This window comes from Pristis pectinata, chromosome 5, assembly GCF_009764475.1.
Source record: "Pristis pectinata isolate sPriPec2 chromosome 5, sPriPec2.1.pri, whole genome shotgun sequence".
NCBI classification, from domain to species: domain Eukaryota; kingdom Metazoa; phylum Chordata; class Chondrichthyes; order Rhinopristiformes; family Pristidae; genus Pristis; species Pristis pectinata.
Window position 1 is genome coordinate 112,024,696 of NC_067409.1, and position 19,133 is coordinate 112,043,828.

At 39.5% G+C, this 19,133-nt stretch overlaps 1 protein-coding gene across 3 annotated transcripts in view; it reads left to right on the forward strand.

The window, feature by feature from the left end:
• The window catches only part of top2b (DNA topoisomerase II beta), a 95,048-nt gene that overhangs the window by 37,822 nt on the left and 38,093 nt on the right, over nt 1–19,133 (forward strand). For all 3 annotated transcript variants that reach the window (XM_052016984.1, XM_052016985.1, XM_052016986.1), the window contains exons 11-21: nt 348–486; nt 716–873; nt 7,157–7,282; nt 10,192–10,302; nt 10,396–10,501; nt 10,751–10,860; nt 11,224–11,316; nt 11,400–11,514; nt 12,095–12,216; nt 16,245–16,393; nt 18,206–18,437. In XM_052016984.1, coding sequence (XP_051872944.1) covers nt 348–486; nt 716–873; nt 7,157–7,282; nt 10,192–10,302; nt 10,396–10,501; nt 10,751–10,860; nt 11,224–11,316; nt 11,400–11,514; nt 12,095–12,216; nt 16,245–16,393; nt 18,206–18,437 — 1,461 coding nt within the window. The remainder of the gene's footprint in view (nt 1–347; nt 487–715; nt 874–7,156; nt 7,283–10,191; nt 10,303–10,395; nt 10,502–10,750; nt 10,861–11,223; nt 11,317–11,399; nt 11,515–12,094; nt 12,217–16,244; nt 16,394–18,205; nt 18,438–19,133) is intronic.

The following is a 19,133-nucleotide window of genomic DNA, read 5'->3' on the forward strand; positions in this document are numbered from 1 at the left end:
CTGATTCACTAGAAATAATTTTATAATTGGGTCATTATTGCTGATTTAAGACTAAGATGCTTGGATTAAGAAAAATAGGGTCTATGAGGATTCAGCAGGACAGTGGAGTTGAAGCCAATGATCACGTCGTCCATGATCACATCACCCACGTATGGTATAAATGGCTCAAGGAGCTAAATGTTTTACTCCTCTTGTTTCCTATGTTAAGATTTGCATTTTCTCAGAAATTTAAGTATTCTTTGGTTTCATTACATTTTGTATTGTTAAAATGAAATAGATATTTTTTGAATCTTTTTTTTCCCCCCACGTTGCTTTAAGAGGAATGAAAATTTCTTTGGTTCTTCCAGGCAAACAACTGTGGCATTGTTGAAAGTATACTAAATTGGGTAAAATTTAAAGCCCAGACCCAACTTAACAAGAAGTGTTCCTCAGTAAAACACAGCAAAATTAAAGGCATTCCAAAACTAGATGATGCCAATGATGCAGGTACAGTAAGTGCTTTTGCTTTCAATTCTACTAGAACAGAGATGACATGCATCATACCTTTGGTTTAAAATGGTCATTTGTGAAATCCTTCTTAAAAATAAGAACTACAGTGGTTGAAAAGAGGACCTTTAAATATTTGAATGCAAAACACTTTCTAAAATCTGCTTAACATTAGTCTTGAATATATAATCTGTGTGAACTAAAGGATATGTATATATTTCTAAAATAGGTGGAAGGCATTCTTCGGATTGTACTTTGATTCTGACAGAAGGAGACTCAGCCAAATCCTTGGCTGTGTCAGGTCTAGGTGTCATTGGCCGTGATAGATATGGTGTGTTCCCACTGAGGGGTAAAATTCTTAATGTTCGGGAAGCTTCACATAAACAGGTATGACCTTACAGAGATAATAAGTAAAATTGCATTGTGTCTTTTAACTTGGAATGAAAAATATGCCTTTTTGACCTCAGCTGGAAATCTCTTGAATGTAAAACCATAGAAACATACAGCACAAAACAGGGCCTTCGGCCCACCGTGTCGTGCCGTCCATCAGACCACCCTCACACTACCTAACCCCTTCCTCCCGCATATCCCTCTATCTCACGTTCCTCCATATGCCTATCCAACAAGCTCTTGAACCTGTTCAATGTATCTGCCTCCACCACCACCCCAGGCAGTGCATTCCATGCACCAACCACTCTCTCGGTGAAAAACCTCCCTCTGACATCTCCCCTGAACCTCCCACCCATAACCTTAAAGCCATGACCTCTCGTCTTGAGCACTGGTGCCCTGGGAAGGAGGCGCTGACTGTCTACTCTATCTATTCCTCTCAATATTTTATATACCTCTATCATGTCTCCTCTCATCCTCCTCCTTTCCAGTGAATAAAGCCCTAGCACCTTAAGCCTCTCCTCATATTCAATACCCTCCAATCCAGGCAGCATCCTGGTAAATCTCCTCTGCACCCTCTCCAATGCCTCCACATCCTTCCTATAATGAGGCGACCAGAACTGAACACAGTACTCTAAATGTGGCCTAACTAGAGTTTTGGAAAGCTGCATCATAACCTCGCGGCTCTTAAACTCAGTCCCGCGACTTATGAAAGCCAACATCCCATTGGCCTTCTTAACTGCTCTTTCCACCTGTGAGGCAACTTTCAACGAACTGTGAATATGAACCCCCAGATCCCTCTGCTCCTCCACACTGCCAAGTACCTTGCCTTTTACCCTGTACTCTGCCCTGGAGTTTGTCCTTCCAAAGTGTACCACCTCACACTTCTCCGGATTGAACTCCATCTGCCACTTGTCAGCCCAGCTCTGCATCCTATCAATATCCCTCTGTAAGCTCCGACAGCCCTCCACACTATCCACAACACCACCTATCTTAGTGTCGTCCGCAAACTTACTAACCCAGCCCTCCACCCCCTCATCTAAGTCATCTATAAATATCACAAAAAGTAGAGGTCCCAGAACCGATCCCTGCGGGACACCACTAGTCACTGCCTTCCAATCCGAGGGCACTCCTTCCACCACAACCCTCTGCTTTCTACATGCAAGCCAATTCCTAATCCACACAGCCAAGCTTCCTTGGATCCCTTGGCCTCTGACCTTCTGAAGAAGCCTACCATGAGGAACCTTATCAAATGCCTTACTAAAATCCATGTAAACCACATCCACCACACTGCCCTCATCAATCTTCCTGGTCACCTCCTCAAAGAACCCTATCAGGCTTGTGAGGCAAGATCTTCCCTTCACAAAGCCATGCTGGCTGTCCCTAATCAGTCCATGATTCTCTAGGTGTTCATAAATCCTATCCCTTAGAATCCTTTCTAACAGCTTACCCACCACAGACGTGAGACTCACCGGTCTATAAATCCCTGGCCTATCCCTATTACCTTTTTTGAACAAGGGGACCACATTTGCAATCCTCCAATCCTCCGGCACCACCCCCGTAGACAACGAGGACTCAAAGATCCTTGCCAGCGGTTCAGCAATCTCCTCCCTAGCCTCTCGAAGCAGCCTGGGGAAAATCCCGTCAGGCCCCAGAAATTTATCTGTCTTAATATTATTTAACAACTTCAACACATCCTCTCTCTTGATATCAACAACCTCGAGAACATTACCCCTACCAGCACTCCCTTCCGCATCATCAAGACCCCTCTCCCTGGTGAATACCGAAGAGAAGTACTCATTGAGAACTTCTCCCACTTCCGCCGCCTCCAGGCAAATTCTCCCACCTTTGTCTTTAATCGGACCTACCTTCACCCTAGCCATCCTCCTACCCTTCACGTACTTGAAAAAGGCCTTGGGATTTTCCTTAACCCTACTAGCCAACGCCTTTTCATGTCCCCTTCTAGCTCCCCTCAGCCCTTTCTTAAGTTCCTTCCTCGCTACCCTATATTCCTCACGGGCCCTGTCTGAACCTTGCTGCTTATACCTCACGTATGTTACCTTTTTCTCCTTAACAAGTTGTTCCACCTCTCTCGTCACCCACGGTTCCTTCACCCTGCCATTCCTTCTCTGCCTCACCGGGACATATTTATCCCTAACATCCTGCATAAGATCCCTGAATATCGACCACATCCCCATGGTACATTTTCCTTCAAAAAGGACATCCCAATTTACACTCCCAAGTTCTCTCCTTATAGCCTCGTAGTTAGCCCTTCCCCAATTGAAAAACCTCTTGTCCTCTCTGCACCTGTCCCTGTCCATGACAATTTTAAAGGTTATGGAGCAATGGTCACTGTCCCCCAAATGCTCACCCACCAATAGATCCTTCACCTGTCCCGGTTCATTTCCTAAAACTAGATCTAACATGGCATTCCCTCTAGTCGGCCTGTCAACATACTGTGTCAGGAATCCCTCCTGGACACACTTAACAAATTCCGACCCATCTAAACCTTTGGCACTAAGCAGGTTCCAGTCTATATTTGGGAAGTTGAAGTCTCCCATTATAACAACCCTGTTATTTTTGCTTCTCTCCAAACACTGCCTGCCAATCTGCTCCTCTATATCTCTACTGCTACCGGGGGGCCTATAGAATACTCCTAGTAGAGTAACTGCTCCTTTCTTGTTCCTTAACTCCACCCATACGGACTCTAGAGATGATCCTTCTACAACATCCATCTTTTCCACAGCCGTAACAGTGTCCCTGACCAGTATCGCCACCCCTCCACCTCTTCTCCCCCCTTCCCTATCCCTCTTAAAACACCGAAAACCAGGAATATTCAATATCCACTCCTCTCCTGACGTCAGCCACGTCTCAGTAATAGCCACGATATCAGAGTCCCCCATACTTATCCAAGCCCTCAGTTCATCCCCCTTATTCCTGACACTTGTTGCATTTAAGTAAACACACTTCAGTCCATCTACCTTACTACTTTTACAGCTTGTATTCTGCTTCTCCTTCCCCAAAGCCTCTCTACCTGTTTGATCTAACTTTTCCCCATTCCCTTCTTCCTCTGACCTACTCCTCCGGTTCCCTTCCCCCTCACAAACTAGTTTAAACTCTCCTGTACCACCTTAGCAAATCTCGCCGCAAGGATATTGGCCCCCTTCTGGTTCGGGTGTAACCCGTCCTCTCTGTACAGGTCCCACCTTCCCGAGAAGAGATCCCAATGATCCAGAAATCTAAAACCCTCCCTCCTGCACCAACTTCTCAGCCACACATTTATCTGCCACCTCCTTCTATTCCTACCTTCACTATCACGTGGCACTGGCAGCAATCCCGAGATTGCTACCCTTGAGGTCCTGTTCCTCAATTTTCTGCCTAGCTCCCTGAACTCACTCTTCAGGACCTCATCCCCCTTCCTACCTATGTCATTGGTGCCAATATGGACCACAACTTCTGGCTGCTCTCCCTCCCACTCAAGAATTCTGTGGACCCGATCAGTGACATCCCGGACCCTGGCACCTGGGAGGCAACATACCATCCGATTCATGCTCACTGCCACAGAACCTGCTGTCTGTTTCCCTGACTATCGAGTCCCCTATCACTACCGCATGTCTCTTTCCCACCCTTCCCTTCTGAGCAGCAGTACCAGCCCCAGTGCCAGAGACCTGGTAACTGCAGCTAGGCCCCTGCAGGTCATCCCCCTCAACAGCTTCCAAGGCAGAAAACTTGTTACTGAGGGGAACAGCCTCCGGGGCTCTCTGTCCTGTCTGCCTGCCTGACTTCTTCTTCCTCTTCCCTCCCCTGACCGTCACCATTCTACCTGCCTCCTGAACCTCAGATGTACCTACCCTAAGGGGGGTGACTGTCACCTGATGCACCGTGTCTACATAACTCTCTCCCTCCCTTATGCTGCGCAGTGTTTGTAGCTGCGACTCCAGCTCATCAACTCTGAGCCGAAGTTCGTCCAGCCTCAAGCACTTACTGCAGACGTGGCCATCTTGGACCGCAGCAAGGTCCACGAGTTCCCACATCAAACAGCTGCAGCACACCACCATGTCCTCCATCTGACTACCTCTTTTTTTTCCTAGTTAGTCCCACCTACAAATCTATAATGACCAAAAGCTAAACCTTGCCTTTACCTACTTACCAGCTACTTACCCTCCTTGCCCCTTCACGCCGAAGCCCCTTGAGCCAAAGCCCAGAACACTCTGCTGCCTCTCACTCCGCTGCCCGCTCCGACGCTGCCTGCTCTCTAGGCTGTTTGCTTTTTAAGCTGCCCGTGCCGCGCCTGCGCAGTCCAGCCCCCGCTCGACTACTTAAAAAACTTATTAAAAAATCTAAACCTTACACTAAAAACCCTAACAAAAACTAACCCTTACACCCAAAAACCCTAATAAAAGTGATAAACAGAGAAAACACTTCGCTGCTCCGAAGTCCTCCAATTGTGAGTGGAGCATTTGAGACATAACCTCAATATGAGTGTTCTGGCAAAAAGATACACTGCCTTCAGGAATGTGTCCAAAACACTTTTGCACATACTGTATATTTTGCAGTTTATCTTATATTAGCAAGTTTCTACTTATGATTATTTTGTTTTTTATATAATGTACCTCTCTCGTGGTTCAGTCCTAACTTCCCTTACTTTTGGGAGGGTGCAGATTTAAGTAGATTATCCAGGTTAGTCATGTTCATTATTTATTACTCCAGTGAGATGCCCTGATGGGATTTCAGATGCAGTTAATAAATAAATCATCATAACTCCAGATTTCACAAATTTAAAATCATTGGGCAAAATCATTGGGCAAAATCATTGGGCAAAATCATTGGGCAAATTCATTGGGCAAAGAAGGGATGGGAGGGAGAGGTACTGGAAGTAGATTTTTTCAGTTTACACCATTAAAGCTCCTTATCAATTTTTAAGCTGCTTCTTGATTTTTTTTTCAATTTTTGTGTGATTAAACTAAATGCCACTTTCTCTCATCTTCTCATTACTATAGCTTGTCTTTCTTTATACCACATTAACTTTAGGAAGAGTCTCATGAAAACGGATGCATTAAAGAATTCACTTTGGTTAGAACTTATAAATGTGAAAAGGGCCTTTTTTTTAATTCCTACCCTCTGTATATATGAGAAACTCAGCATGAATAATTGTCACACGCAAGATTTAATTGCTTTTAAAGCTGCAATTCATTTGAAACGTATGCATTTTCTGTCCCTCAATGGAATTGCATTTGTAAGAGCATAAGAAAATATTGCTTTAATCATCGTTCAGCAAACAATTATCAAAGGACTGATGCAGGGTTTCAACCCAAAATGTCGACAATTCCTTTCCCCCCACAGATGCTGCTCAACCCACTGAGTTCCTCCAGCAGATTGTTTGTTGCTCTAGATTCCAGCATCCACAGTCTCTTGTGTCTCCATTTTACTAATCATTCTACTAAATTGCGCCAGACTTTGCAGTCAGAAGTTTAGTAGCCTTCAATGAGCTCCCCGCTCTAATGTCTGAAATTCTTTCAGGCACTACCTTTTTGAAAAAGAGCCTGTAATATTTCTTAAACTTGTGCATTGATTTCAAGAATGCTATGCAATTGAAGAAATAAAGATTGAAGTTTAGCAGCAACAATATTCATTGCACAGTACCAAGCAAAATGTCCTCTGACTTGTTTTAAGTAATCCTACATATCTGCAAGTAGTTGTAAGCTTGCTTTTTAATATGGTTCTAATGTTCTAAGGTTTGTTAGACATATTCAGAGTTAGTAAATCTTAACAATATTTCTGCTGTTAGATAGATAACAAAAAGGAAGGCTAAGCTTTATATGGTGTTGAACCTTTTTGTTATTTATACATCGCCTTTGGTCATCATTAGCCAATTTGTCATTTGGTGTTTTATTATCCTTCATAGCAGATAAATTTAGTATTGTTTTCTCTTGTATTATGTTACAGTACTTTGTTGTAAAATTATTAAAAAAACATTTTAAGGAAGTAGTCATTTTTGTTTACTTAACCTCGATAATAAACCTCAATTTTACAGAATTGGTAATTAAATATGACATGGATACCTTAAACCTTGCCATCTGAAATTGATCTTTGGTTCTGATTATTTTGAGGGAATATCTTAAAGAACTACATTTTGTAATCTTCTTAATAGTAATTGAATTCATTTCAACTGCTGTGGTTACCCATGTCAATTTTAACCATTCAAAAGGATATTGAATTATTTGAGCTGTGCAACATTGCAATTCTAGAAAAGCAAAGATATTAATGTTACTTTGTTGTGCAGATAATGGAGAATGCAGAAATCAACAACATTATCAAGATAGTAGGTCTTCAGTACAAGAAAAGTTACGATGATGCAGAATCACTGAAATCTCTTCGCTATGGCAAGATTATGATCATGACTGATCAGGTCAGCATGTAATTTTAAATGAATCTTAATTAAAAAGAGATGCACATAATAGTGTCCTCCATAAATACTACAGGAAGTCTGTTCTGTGAGCACAAAAACTGACATTGAGTACTATCAATGTTCTGTGGTTTTGCTAAAGTCAGAATACAGTTACTTCACTTGTGTGTTCTGTTTCCCTCTATCTTCTTAATTTTGTGTTCTTTTTGACTGATTTTTGCTCCTTTTATTTTTTTTTATTGCATATTTTAATTGATATAGTAATTTGTATTGCAATGATAAGTGTCCCCCATGGCTGTTAGCTTTGAGGATGCTGGCATAATATGGTTTTGCTTCATTTCCTTCCCATACCTTACGCCAAGTGCTCCATTTACCACATTCAACTTCTCCGACTCATTGTCAGTTATATTAGGCTTGTATTTACTCTCTTGTTCCCTCCAAGATAGGTGGTGAGAGGACACTTACCATTAATAAAACTCCACTCCTTTCCCTGATTTCCAATCGTTCCCCTTCCCGTTTCTGTAAAAAGGGCTTTGTTTACTTTCAAAATTCAGTTTCCTTTCTTAAAAAAAAATTAACTTTTTCTTTACCAAATGCCATAAATTCCTCTGCCCCACTTTAAGATATTCGGTTTCACAGTAGTAAAATCCTGGCGTAAGCTGTGAGTAAGGCACAAGGTTAAGAAAATCAACTGGCAAACATTTGGGACCTTTCACAAAAGCAGGTCAGCTGAAAGAAATTTTCAGCCAGTTAAATGCAGCCACTGAAAGAAACTTAATATCTAACATTCCATTGCACAGCAAAATTCCATGTACTGTGGTAAATTAAACAATAAGATAATCTGTTTTGTTAATTGGGAGACAAATATTGACCATGGAATTTGAACTTCCCTGCTCTTCTCTGCAATGAGTTTTTTATATGCCTACCAGTGGAAGCAATTGGAGTCTTGGGACTCTGCTGAAGCATCAGCCTAAATTATCTGATCAACAAAAACTTGCATTCATGTTATGCTGTGTAATATAATACAACATGCTAAAATGCTTAGTATAATCAAACAAAAAGTGACACCAAGCCAAGAAAAATAAAAACAGTTAAATTATTGTTAAGCAGCTTTTTGGAATAGAGAGAAATGGGTTGTTCAGGAAGGTGATTCCAGAACTTAGTCTAGATGACTGAACACAGAAACAGCCACCAGTGGTGAGGTGAAGAAGAGAGCATGATGCACAAGAGCCTTGAATTGGAGTAGTGGAGAGTTCATGGTAGTGTTGTAGGTTGGGAAGAGCTTGATGGGTTAGTGATTCCTTGCTGGGAATTGAACACAAGAATGAGAATCTTGGTAAGCCAGAAGCTTGATAGGCGATTCCTAAACTCGAGCTGGTGTAAATTAGGAATGTGGGAAAAAGAAGTTTGGATGAACTTGCGTTTATGTAAGATATGAAGCTGGTTAGAAGACCATTGGATCAGAAGTAACAAAACCATGAGGAAGATTCGAGCAGCAGAAAGGTTGATGCAGTCAGAGAGATGGGCAACATTACAGAGGTATAAGTAGATATTTTGGGGATGGACAGATGTGTGACTGGAGGCTCGGATCCGGGCCATAAATGGATCTGACATATGAGATAAAGTAATATGCTGGGTAAAATTACTTTCTCTCCCTTGGTTTAACAATATGCAGATATTGCAATTCTGCTGTCAGAACTGCAAAACATATCAGCTCAACTCTTGGCTAGCGTATAGATTTCAGTACTGACAAGTAGGCTTGTATTGTTTTGTGGAGAAGAAAAATTGATATCAAAGAAAAGGTTGCTAAGTTTGTTTCAGGAATGAAGGACTTGCATATTTTGTGAGTCTGCTAATCTGGATAGGGATGTTACTTTTGCTTTGAAGCATATTTCTGTCTCTTGCCATTCAAGAAATCAGTCCACAAAATCTGTCAAGACAAATTGAGAACTTCAAATTGTACACAGCAATCACAATGTCCCAGTATCTGCTCATTGTTGTTTATGATGAAGTAAAGCCAGGATACTCAAACTACTTCATTGGTAGTTTGTAATGGAAAAACCTGGCAAAAGTACCTCGCCAGGTCTACTTCAGATTTCTCTACTTTTTCTACTCCATGTGGTATAAGATCCTGCTAAACCTTGGACTGTAATTTCTCCCTGCTTCATATCCAGTTAACTGTGATTGGCCATGACTAACCTCCAGTTTAGGATTTCACTGATGATTTGGATTAGTGGAGACCAGATGCCAGTGAAAGTTGGCCTGCCACCCTCTTTCATTTTTGGGAGAGACCAGATTATCTACTGATTCTGGTTCCAGATCTGAATGGAAAATAAATGTGAAAAAGAGGGGGTTTAGTCATGAGGAAAATCAGGAACATAGAAAGGGAGCAAAATGAAGTGGAGAGAATTTTTTTGAAAGTAGCAAATTCTGTTTCCTATCCACACAAACCTTGGCCAACATCAACAAAAACTTATGAATCTGTTGTTTATTTCATTGTTTTTTTGGTAAGCCCACTCCAAAATAACTCTTTGGCCTTAAGATGGGAATGATCTCTGTAAGAGAGGAAATATATAAACACAAATAAAAATTCTTTCTCTGTGACTATTTCCTTGACCTCTGTTGCAACACAGAGAGCTTTGGATCATGGAATTCATTTGATGCAAGGTGAGCAGAGAGAAAAAATACACAGATATAAACCAATGCGAAAAACTCTTAAGTATGTAGAGAGAGGCGGATCAATTTCAGTTAAAACAGAGAAGGATTAGTATCACAGAAGCAGATGTTATGACCGTGAGGACTGCTATGAAAGAGTGAAAGACCTGAGTTGTACAACCAAAAATCTTAGCAGTTTATCGTAATGACTTAATCAAAACAGTTAATATTAATTTGCATATCTTTAAATGTTACAGGATCAGGATGGCTCTCACATCAAAGGCTTGCTGATTAACTTCTTTCATCACAACTGGCCATCTCTTTTGAGACACCATTTCTTGGAGGAATTCATTACTCCTATAGTAAAGGCTAGTGAACCTTTGGAACAATCTACAATCCTATTGCTGTAGATGAAAATAAAAATGTGCAGCACTGATTTTAATACTTTTTTTTAAATAAAGGCTACCAAAAATAAACAAGAATTGGCATTCTACAGCATTCCTGAATTTGATGAGTGGAAAAAACAAGCAGAAAACAACAAATCTTGGAAAGTAAAATACTACAAAGGTTTGTAATGTAAAAGTTTAACTTAAAATAGTCAAAAGTAAAAACCTAGGAGGTGGGGGCACACCTGACTTAATTTAGCAATTTTGTATTTTTGCGCAGCTGCCAACAAGTTCTCTTAATGCTGATATACTTTCGAACTGGAGTTGAGTTTGATTCTGCCAATTGCAGGTACCCATTAGAGCTAATGTTAAGTAATAATCATATTAAATACACGTATAAAACGACTGGAATATATGATGTCTCATACAGGTCTCGGTACCAGCACGGCAAAAGAGGCAAAAGAATACTTCGCTGATATGGACAGACACCGCATAATGTTTAGATACACTGGCCCAGAGGATGATGCTGCAATAACCCTGGTATTATACATAAATACTATAGAAAATCTCAACTTGTCAAGTTTGTTTTCAATGAATTCATCTAATTTTTTTTGGAGCTGGTCTAGCAGTTAAAAGTTAAATTCTGCCTTAATGTTGTACTTAAACATTATGATTGCACTATTGATCTGTTTTCAGGCGTATTCATTGAAATTAACACCTGGGGATTAAAAGTACAAAAATGAGTTTGTTTTTAGTCCAAGTGATATCACTATTAGACAGATTTTCAATTGGTTTATGAACTGGTTATTTTATAATTGTGAGTGAAAGAATAATTAGTTAATAGAAATTGCTACTTTCTGTGGTGTGATAGCTAAATTACTGATATAATTTAAAATATTTTAGGCTTTCAGCAAAAAGAAAATAGATGATCGAAAAGAATGGCTGACCAATTTCATGGAAGATCGAAGGCAGAGAAGGCTACATGGATTGCCAGAGGTTTGGAGCATTGAATTGCAGAATTTAATATTTAATCTTGCATTAGGTTTGTGATTGTGACATTTTAAATTTTAATTTTACAGCAATATTTATATGGAACAACAACTAGGCACCTGACATATAATGACTTCATCAATAAGGAATTAATCCTTTTCTCAAATTCTGACAATGAAAGGTCCATTCCTTCTCTTGTTGACGGTAAGCATCCTCAATTGGACAATATCCTATAAAAATTACTTTAATATTTCTTTATGTCATTGGTTTATTTTTCACAGTTTTGTCCAAAAGTGAACCCTCAGCTCTTGAACTTATAAATTTGTGGTCAATTATAGCAGAAGGCATCAAATTATAATTTGTTTATTCCTGTAACCCCTTTGTGACCAGTTTATTGATCTCAAATGCTGGGAATTTTTATCATAATAAATCAAACCATGTAGAACTTGCCTACCAGATAGAATGAAAGATAAAATGTAGACTAAGTATGACACCGTAACCTGTTTTGTTTTTGATTTATGCATATCCCCATTAACTTTATGATAAATATCGAATCTTAACACCAACATTTATTAAGATTCACATATAATATTTTACTCTCTTCCTGGTTTGTTTCTTCAAAATAAGTTGCCCAACCTTGCCTATGGATTTTTTCAGCCACTTGAAATTTAAGCTTAATACAGGCCTGATTTTTGCAGAACATGATTCACCATTCATGAAGAGCAAAACTGTATCATAAACTTAAGTATTGTTGTAAAAATTGTCCGTTTTTGTTTAATTTCAGGTTTAAAACCTGGTCAGCGAAAAGTGTTATTTACATGTTTTAAAAGAAATGACAAACGAGAAGTCAAGGTTGCTCAATTGGCAGGTTCTGTGGCTGAAATGTCTGCCTATCATCATGGTGAGGTAAGTAAATCTTGGCTCCAAGTGCAGAGGTAAAGTCAAAACTATTAATTGCAATTGTTTTTTTGATGGTTATACTGCATCCAAAAAACAACCCTCCAGTAATATGCTGGACATGTAACATAGAATCCTGGACAAATAATCCACTTTTGTTCATACTTGCTCAGAGAACCTGGATCATTTTTTTTAATAAATATAACATGCTAAAACATTGTTTTTTTTTGTTGGTTAAAACATTAATATTCATGGGGAAGAAAACTAGCCTTGCTGGGACTTTGTGTGCTTTTTCTTTCAGCCTTGCCTTACCATGTCTGATCTATATATTTCCTTGCAGCATACAGTGAGGCCATTCAGTCTATTGAGTCTATGCTGCTTCTCAGAGCAATCCCATCAAACCCATTCCCTCACATACCCATTATCTATTCTGTCACACATGTGCATTAGCATCAACTGATTCTCCCACCAGCCACCTATACCAGGGTTAATTTGTAGTAGTCAATTAACCTAACAGCCAGCATATCTTTGGGATGTGGGAGGAAACTAAAGCATCCAAGGGAAACCCACACGATCGCAGGGAGAACATGCAAACTCAACCCCTAGCACCAGAGGTCAGAATTGAGCCTGAGTCACTGAAGTGTGAGACAACTGCAGTGCCATTGTGCCTCTTTATTCTGACTCCAACATGTCCAATTCATGTGTAATTGATTCTTAGCTCTCTATAATGGCCACTCAGTTGCACCACACCACTAAAACAAAATGTTACTGGATCCGGAGTATAGAATTAGCACACTATATATGCAACCTAATTTCAACTCCTCAAAAGCACTCTCAAGTATATCTGGCAACTTTGCCAAAGATGGAAGTACTGTTTATTGAAGAATGAAACAATGGTCAAACTTGTTGAATTTGCAGAATCAGATATACCAGCCAGTGCGTCCTACATTATACCTTCACCAGCTTGGGTTTGTTTTGTCACAGTGGAATGGGAGACCTAAAGGAGTTTTGTGAAATAATGATATAGTCAAGTGGTAGTGAGTTTGTCTCTGGATCTCATGAGGTTCAATGGATTTAGATTGAGTATGGATAAGGGATGCTTTTACCAATATCACCTATCCTTCCTTGACATGTGAGTTGAATGTCTCTTGGAGAAGACCTTGCTTGGTCACAAAATGCACTGAGTGAAGGAATTTTATTGCTCGTCATCAAGTGAGTTGGTCATTACCACTGCTGGCTGAATCCTGTAGGACATAATGTCAAATTGTGCTTGGTTTACAGTGGGATATTGATATATTCTCTGTTTGGTATATAGAGCGATCATTGTGTGCTGGTTCATTGACAAGAAAAGAAACTAAACGTGCCAATACTGCAAGGAAGGGAAATGGTATTTTGGCCTTTACCAAAAGTACATGGAAGTTCAAGAATGTTGAAGCCCTGCTATAATAGTGTGCAGTTTAGATCTACATATATAGACAAGGATAGGAGAGGAAGTGTTTGCTTTTGCGGTAGTGGAGAATAATTTCATTGGAAGTATATTTATGAAGTACTTACGATTTTCTAAAAGGCGGATTGGTCTTGAGGAGCTTTATGGCCTGCTCCTTCTAGTTCAAGCTGACATGGTGGTGCAGCTAGTAGAGCCATTGCCTCATAGTGCTAGAGACCTGTGTTTAATCCTGACTTTGGGTGCTGTCTGTGTGGAGTTTGCATGTTATCTCTGTAACCACGTGCATTTCCTCCAGGTGCTTGGTTACCTCCCACTTCCATAATTGTGCAGGTTAGAAGATTATTTGTAAATTGCCCCAAGTAAGTAGGTGAGGGGTAGAATCTGGGAGGATAAAAAAAATGGTAATAACGTTGGATTAGTGTAAATGGGTGATTAATAGTCGGTGTGTACCTGGTGGACTGAAGGGCTTGTTTCCATGCTATATCTCTTTGAGTCTGAATCTTTTGTTCTTGTGGAAGACCAACAAATATAGGATAATTAACTACAGATCCTCACCAGCTATGGCAGGGCTCCTTTCCTGTGAATTGTTTGTAACCCAAACAGTTTGCAAGTTGGAAGTGCAGCTGCAAACTGAGCTCCCAGGCAGCAGAAAATGCCCGCAGCCCCTTAGCAGCTGGCAAATCCATCCTGCCTGTCTCTGAAATGCTTGTTCGTATGTACGGGTTGTACATAAGTTGCATCTAGCTAAGATGTATCTTATCATCTATAGAAATTTGTAAGAGTCTTTGGTGATGTACTGAATCTCCTTAAACTGCTAATGAAGTAGAGCAACTGGCGTGCTGCCTTTGTCATTGCATCAATGTGTCGGGCCTAGGACATATCCTCCGAGATGTTGATGCCCAGGAACTTGATCAGCCATGATCATTTTGAAAGGCTGGGCAGGCTTGATGGGCCTAGTGGCCTACTCCTGCTCCTATTTTTTTGTGTTCTTGTGCACCAGTTATACCTAGGTGATCCTAGGAGTCCTCACTATTGACTCTGAATGCCATGAGGTTTCATGACATTGAGTGAAATCTGGATGAGGAAGCCTATTGCTGATTATTATCTACAGCCTTTGCTCATTCATTGAACTGTTAACTCTCTCCCTTCACAGAGGCAATCTAATACTCATGAACATAAAACAAAAAGCAGGAGTAGGCCACTTGACCCCTCGAGCCTGCCCGACCATTTAATATTCTGCTCCAGGGGCTCATCTTTTTTGTGCCAGTTCCCCATAGCCCTCAATTCCCTGATCTATCATAAAAAATCTACTTCTTTAAATACCCCTCCACAATCCAGCCTCTACATCCGTCTGGTGTAGAGAATTCCAGGGATACATCGCCTTGTGCAAGAAGTCCTATGCACCTCAGTTTTAAATGACTGGCCCCTAATCTTGTAACTATGTCCCCTCATTCGAGCTTCTCCCACCACTGGAAACATCTTCACATGTACCCTGTCATGTCCCCTAAGGATCATATTTCTTCTAAACTCCAGAGACAAAACAACTCTCTTGTCCCAGGAATTAGCCTAGTGAATCTCTTTTGGATTGCCTGCAATACTAGTACATCCTTTCTTAAGAAAAGGGTCCAAAGCTCCACAGTGCTCCAGGGGTGGCTTCCCCAGTACCTGGAACAATTGAAATAATACTTGCCTATTTCTGAACCCTCTTGAAATAATCGCCGAGCATTTACAGCATTCTCTGTTTATATTTTTGATTTCTATTGTTAGCAGTAATTAGATTTAGAAGGCTTTTTTACTTAAAAAATGAACTATGTTACTGCACAAGATTGATGTTTCTTTTCTGAACCACAAAAAATAGTGGAAAACTCAGAATGTTTTGCTTAGAATTGTGGTGGAAAATTAACCAAAGCCTCTTAAGTCAGGTTTCATATGTAGAATAAAGACATAAGGAAATTGTTGACTTTGCAGTCACATTAGGAAAAGCTCTTTGGGAAATTCTGTCAAAAGCTTGCATTAATGTAGCCTATTTGACACAGCATAGCATGTCACAGTGCTCCATTATAATATTATCAAACATAACTTGAACTGAACTTCATTTGGAAGATGAGTTTCAAGAAATGCCTTAAAGAAAGGAAGAGTGGTGGGAAAGTTTAATTTAGGGAGTTCTAGAGCTTAATGCTACTATGTAGGCAGAATCATGGGATTGAGGATGATTTACTTCCACCCCAGTTCTGAGATAATTGATGAGGCCAATATTAGTACTTAGAAAGCTTTATTGGATTAAAATCAGGGCAGAATTGGAGGGGTGCACATAATTTGGAAAATTATGGAACCAATAGATACTTCAGAGAAAGAGCGGGTGGTGGCTGGGGAGGCCATGATGGGATTGAATGCAGGAATGATATTTTATATTTGAGGCATCGCCAGATGACCGTGAGGATAAGGGTGATGGTTGAATGGTATCTGCTTCTAGTTAGGGGCATGACTGCACTAGCAATCTTCAGAAATTAAAACTCGTGATTTGTTATTTTATGAAATTAAATCACACTAACGTATTTGCATATTTATTGCTTTTTTTTTTAAATTTTAGCAAGCACTTATGATGACCATTGTAAACTTGGCTCAAAACTTTGTTGGAAGTAATAATATAAGTTTATTGCAACCAATTGGGCAATTTGGTACCAGACTGCATGGCGGGAAAGATGCTGCCAGTCCCCGTTACATTTTCACTATGTTAAGGTAAGCCAAGTACAGAAACAAAATCAACAAAGTATTGGTATGTTTCTTATGTCCATGTTTCATGTTGGCTGTCCCTTAGATGCTAGTAGACCTTCTGTACAGGTCAAAAATTTTATTGTATTTTCATTATTTTGTCTTTTCTGATTTATTAATGTTTCTGTATTTATTGATTGTACTCATCAATCTTAACAGAAGATTGTACCATCTTCTGTTAAATGCTTTGACAAGATCATATACAAATTTACTTCTGAGATGTTTTGGCGAAGCACGGACATGATTATTGAATTCTTAGATAAAAGTATTTTTGATTAGTGTAGCTAATTCATTCATAGTAGTTTTTTTGTTTTAACATAGAAATGTATATTTGAAGAGGAGGCCATTCAGCCAGTGAGTCCTCACTGGTCAAAAATGTGCTATTCTTCATGGAGTCAGATAGATGATGGCATATCAAGTGTTCATCCAAGTACTTCTTAACTGTTACGAGTATTTCTATCTCTCCCACCCTTTCAGGCAGTGAGTTCCAGAGCCCAACTCCCCTCTGGGGAAGAGAGAATTTACTTTACTCCCCTCTAATGCTTCTACCAAATACCTAAAATCTATTCCCCCTTGATCTTCCTGGTAAGGAAAACTGGGCTTTTCAACAGTTAGTGCAGACTTTCATACACTTCAGTTAATCCCCATTCCACCTCCTGTTTGAAAGAAAATAATCTGGTCTGAACAATTTTCCCTTAAAATTAATATTCTACATCCCAGGCAACATCCTAGTAAATGTACTCTCTCAAGTGCGGTGAGTTGACTAGAATTGACTGTGGTACTCTGGCTGCAGCTAATTGTTGTTCATACAATTTAAGAACGACTTCCCTGCTTTTCTATACATTGTCTTGCATAGTAAAGGGAATTTTTCTGTATGCCACTTTCTCCCATATCTGCATGTCCTGCTATCTTTATGGCATCTATCGACAGGCAATCCAAGTTCCTCCAACAGTTCAAAGTATCATATTTTTATTGTGTATTCCCTTATTTAGTTTGCTCTCCTAAATTACTCTGGAATGAATTTCATTTGCTACTTCTGTGCTTGTCTTGTCCATCATAATCAGGCTCAGTCTAACCTCTCTGCCTATCAACTTCGTGGTCAGGTTTATCTGCACACTTTTTAATTGGGGCTTCAATATTCAAATCATTGTTTTATATAAAGGGACCAGGTGTTAAGCCCTGTTGAATCCAACTGCAAAATGTCTCCAGTCATTTAAAAAAAAAGTTAACTATATTTACCTCCATTTTTCTGAGTCCAATTTGAACGTAATGTGCCATTTTCCCTCGAATCCTATGGGCTTTTACTTTTCTGGCTGACTTGGGAGAGTTTGACAACAGCCTTGCTCAAATATCCACTGACTCCAAAAAAAAGTCTTTATTTCATCAACAATTTGCTTTTTTTTTCAAAATATTCACTCATCATGCACAACAACCCCTTAAAGTTGGGTAGACTATACTTGATTAGGCTGTAGATTTCTGAATGACAATTTATAGTTTCCATCAGAATAGTGGAGAAAAGTTTGATAGTATAGAGTCGAGTTTGAAACAGTCATAATCTGACTAATAGCAGCTGAGGTCAAGTATTTAAGTGGTCTGTTTCAATTCCTTGTAAGGGCAAATGAATTCCTTCCTCATCATAATAATGCAAAATATTCCAATATAGCATTGTAGTTGTTTCTGTAATCACTTACTGTAAAGTTGCTATAAAATTGTATATTGATAATATTTTTATTTTTAACTATAATATTTTGTAGTTAAACTTGTTGTATTTGTTTTTAGTCCATTGGCACGTTTGCTTTGCCCTCATATGGATGACAACTTATTGAAATTCCTTTACGATGACAACCAGCGAGTGGAGCCAGAGTGGTACTGCCCCATAATTCCCATGGTCCTCGTTAATGGAGCTGAAGGAATTGGTACGGGATGGGCTTGTAGAATTCCTAATTATGACACCAGGGAACTAGTCAATAATGTCAGACGGATGCTGGATGGCTTGGATCCCCTTCCTATGGTAAATAATGAAAAATAAGTGCCATCTTTAAAAAGTTTAATTATAATTTAACACAAATTACAAAGTTTTATACTTCCAAATAAGTGCATTTTACCTAACTTTGAATTTTATTCCAGTATATTTTCTGAAGGAGGCCATAGATATGGATTCTGTTATTGCTTTACCTTGTACTACCTCAGTGCACTGTGTAATGAATTGATCTGTATGAATGGTATGCAAGAGATGTTTTTCACTGCAGCTCGGTACATATGACAATAATATTTCAATTCAAATATAGTGGTGGCCCAGTGGTTAAATTACCATCCTATAATCCAGAGGCATGGAATAACAATCCAGAAGTCAGACTTCATATCCACCATGGCAGCTGTGGAATTTAAAATCTGTTAATAAACTGGGAAGTAAAAAATTGTAATTATGATCACAAGTGTATTGACTTTTAAGTACCTTCTGAAATTCCAGGCTTTAGCAAGCCACTTAGTTCAAGGACACTTATGGAAGTGATACCCAGATCTTACAAAAATAATAAAAAATATTGGGGGCGAAATCGATCTTTGCCAGTGTGGGTGTGCAATTCTACATCCTAATTTCTTTTCAGTTGAGTTGAATGGAAAAGAAAATTGGGTATGATGTAAACTATCAACTTGCTATTGCTTCATTTTTCCTTACAATCACAGAGCAATTGTGTCTCAAATGATT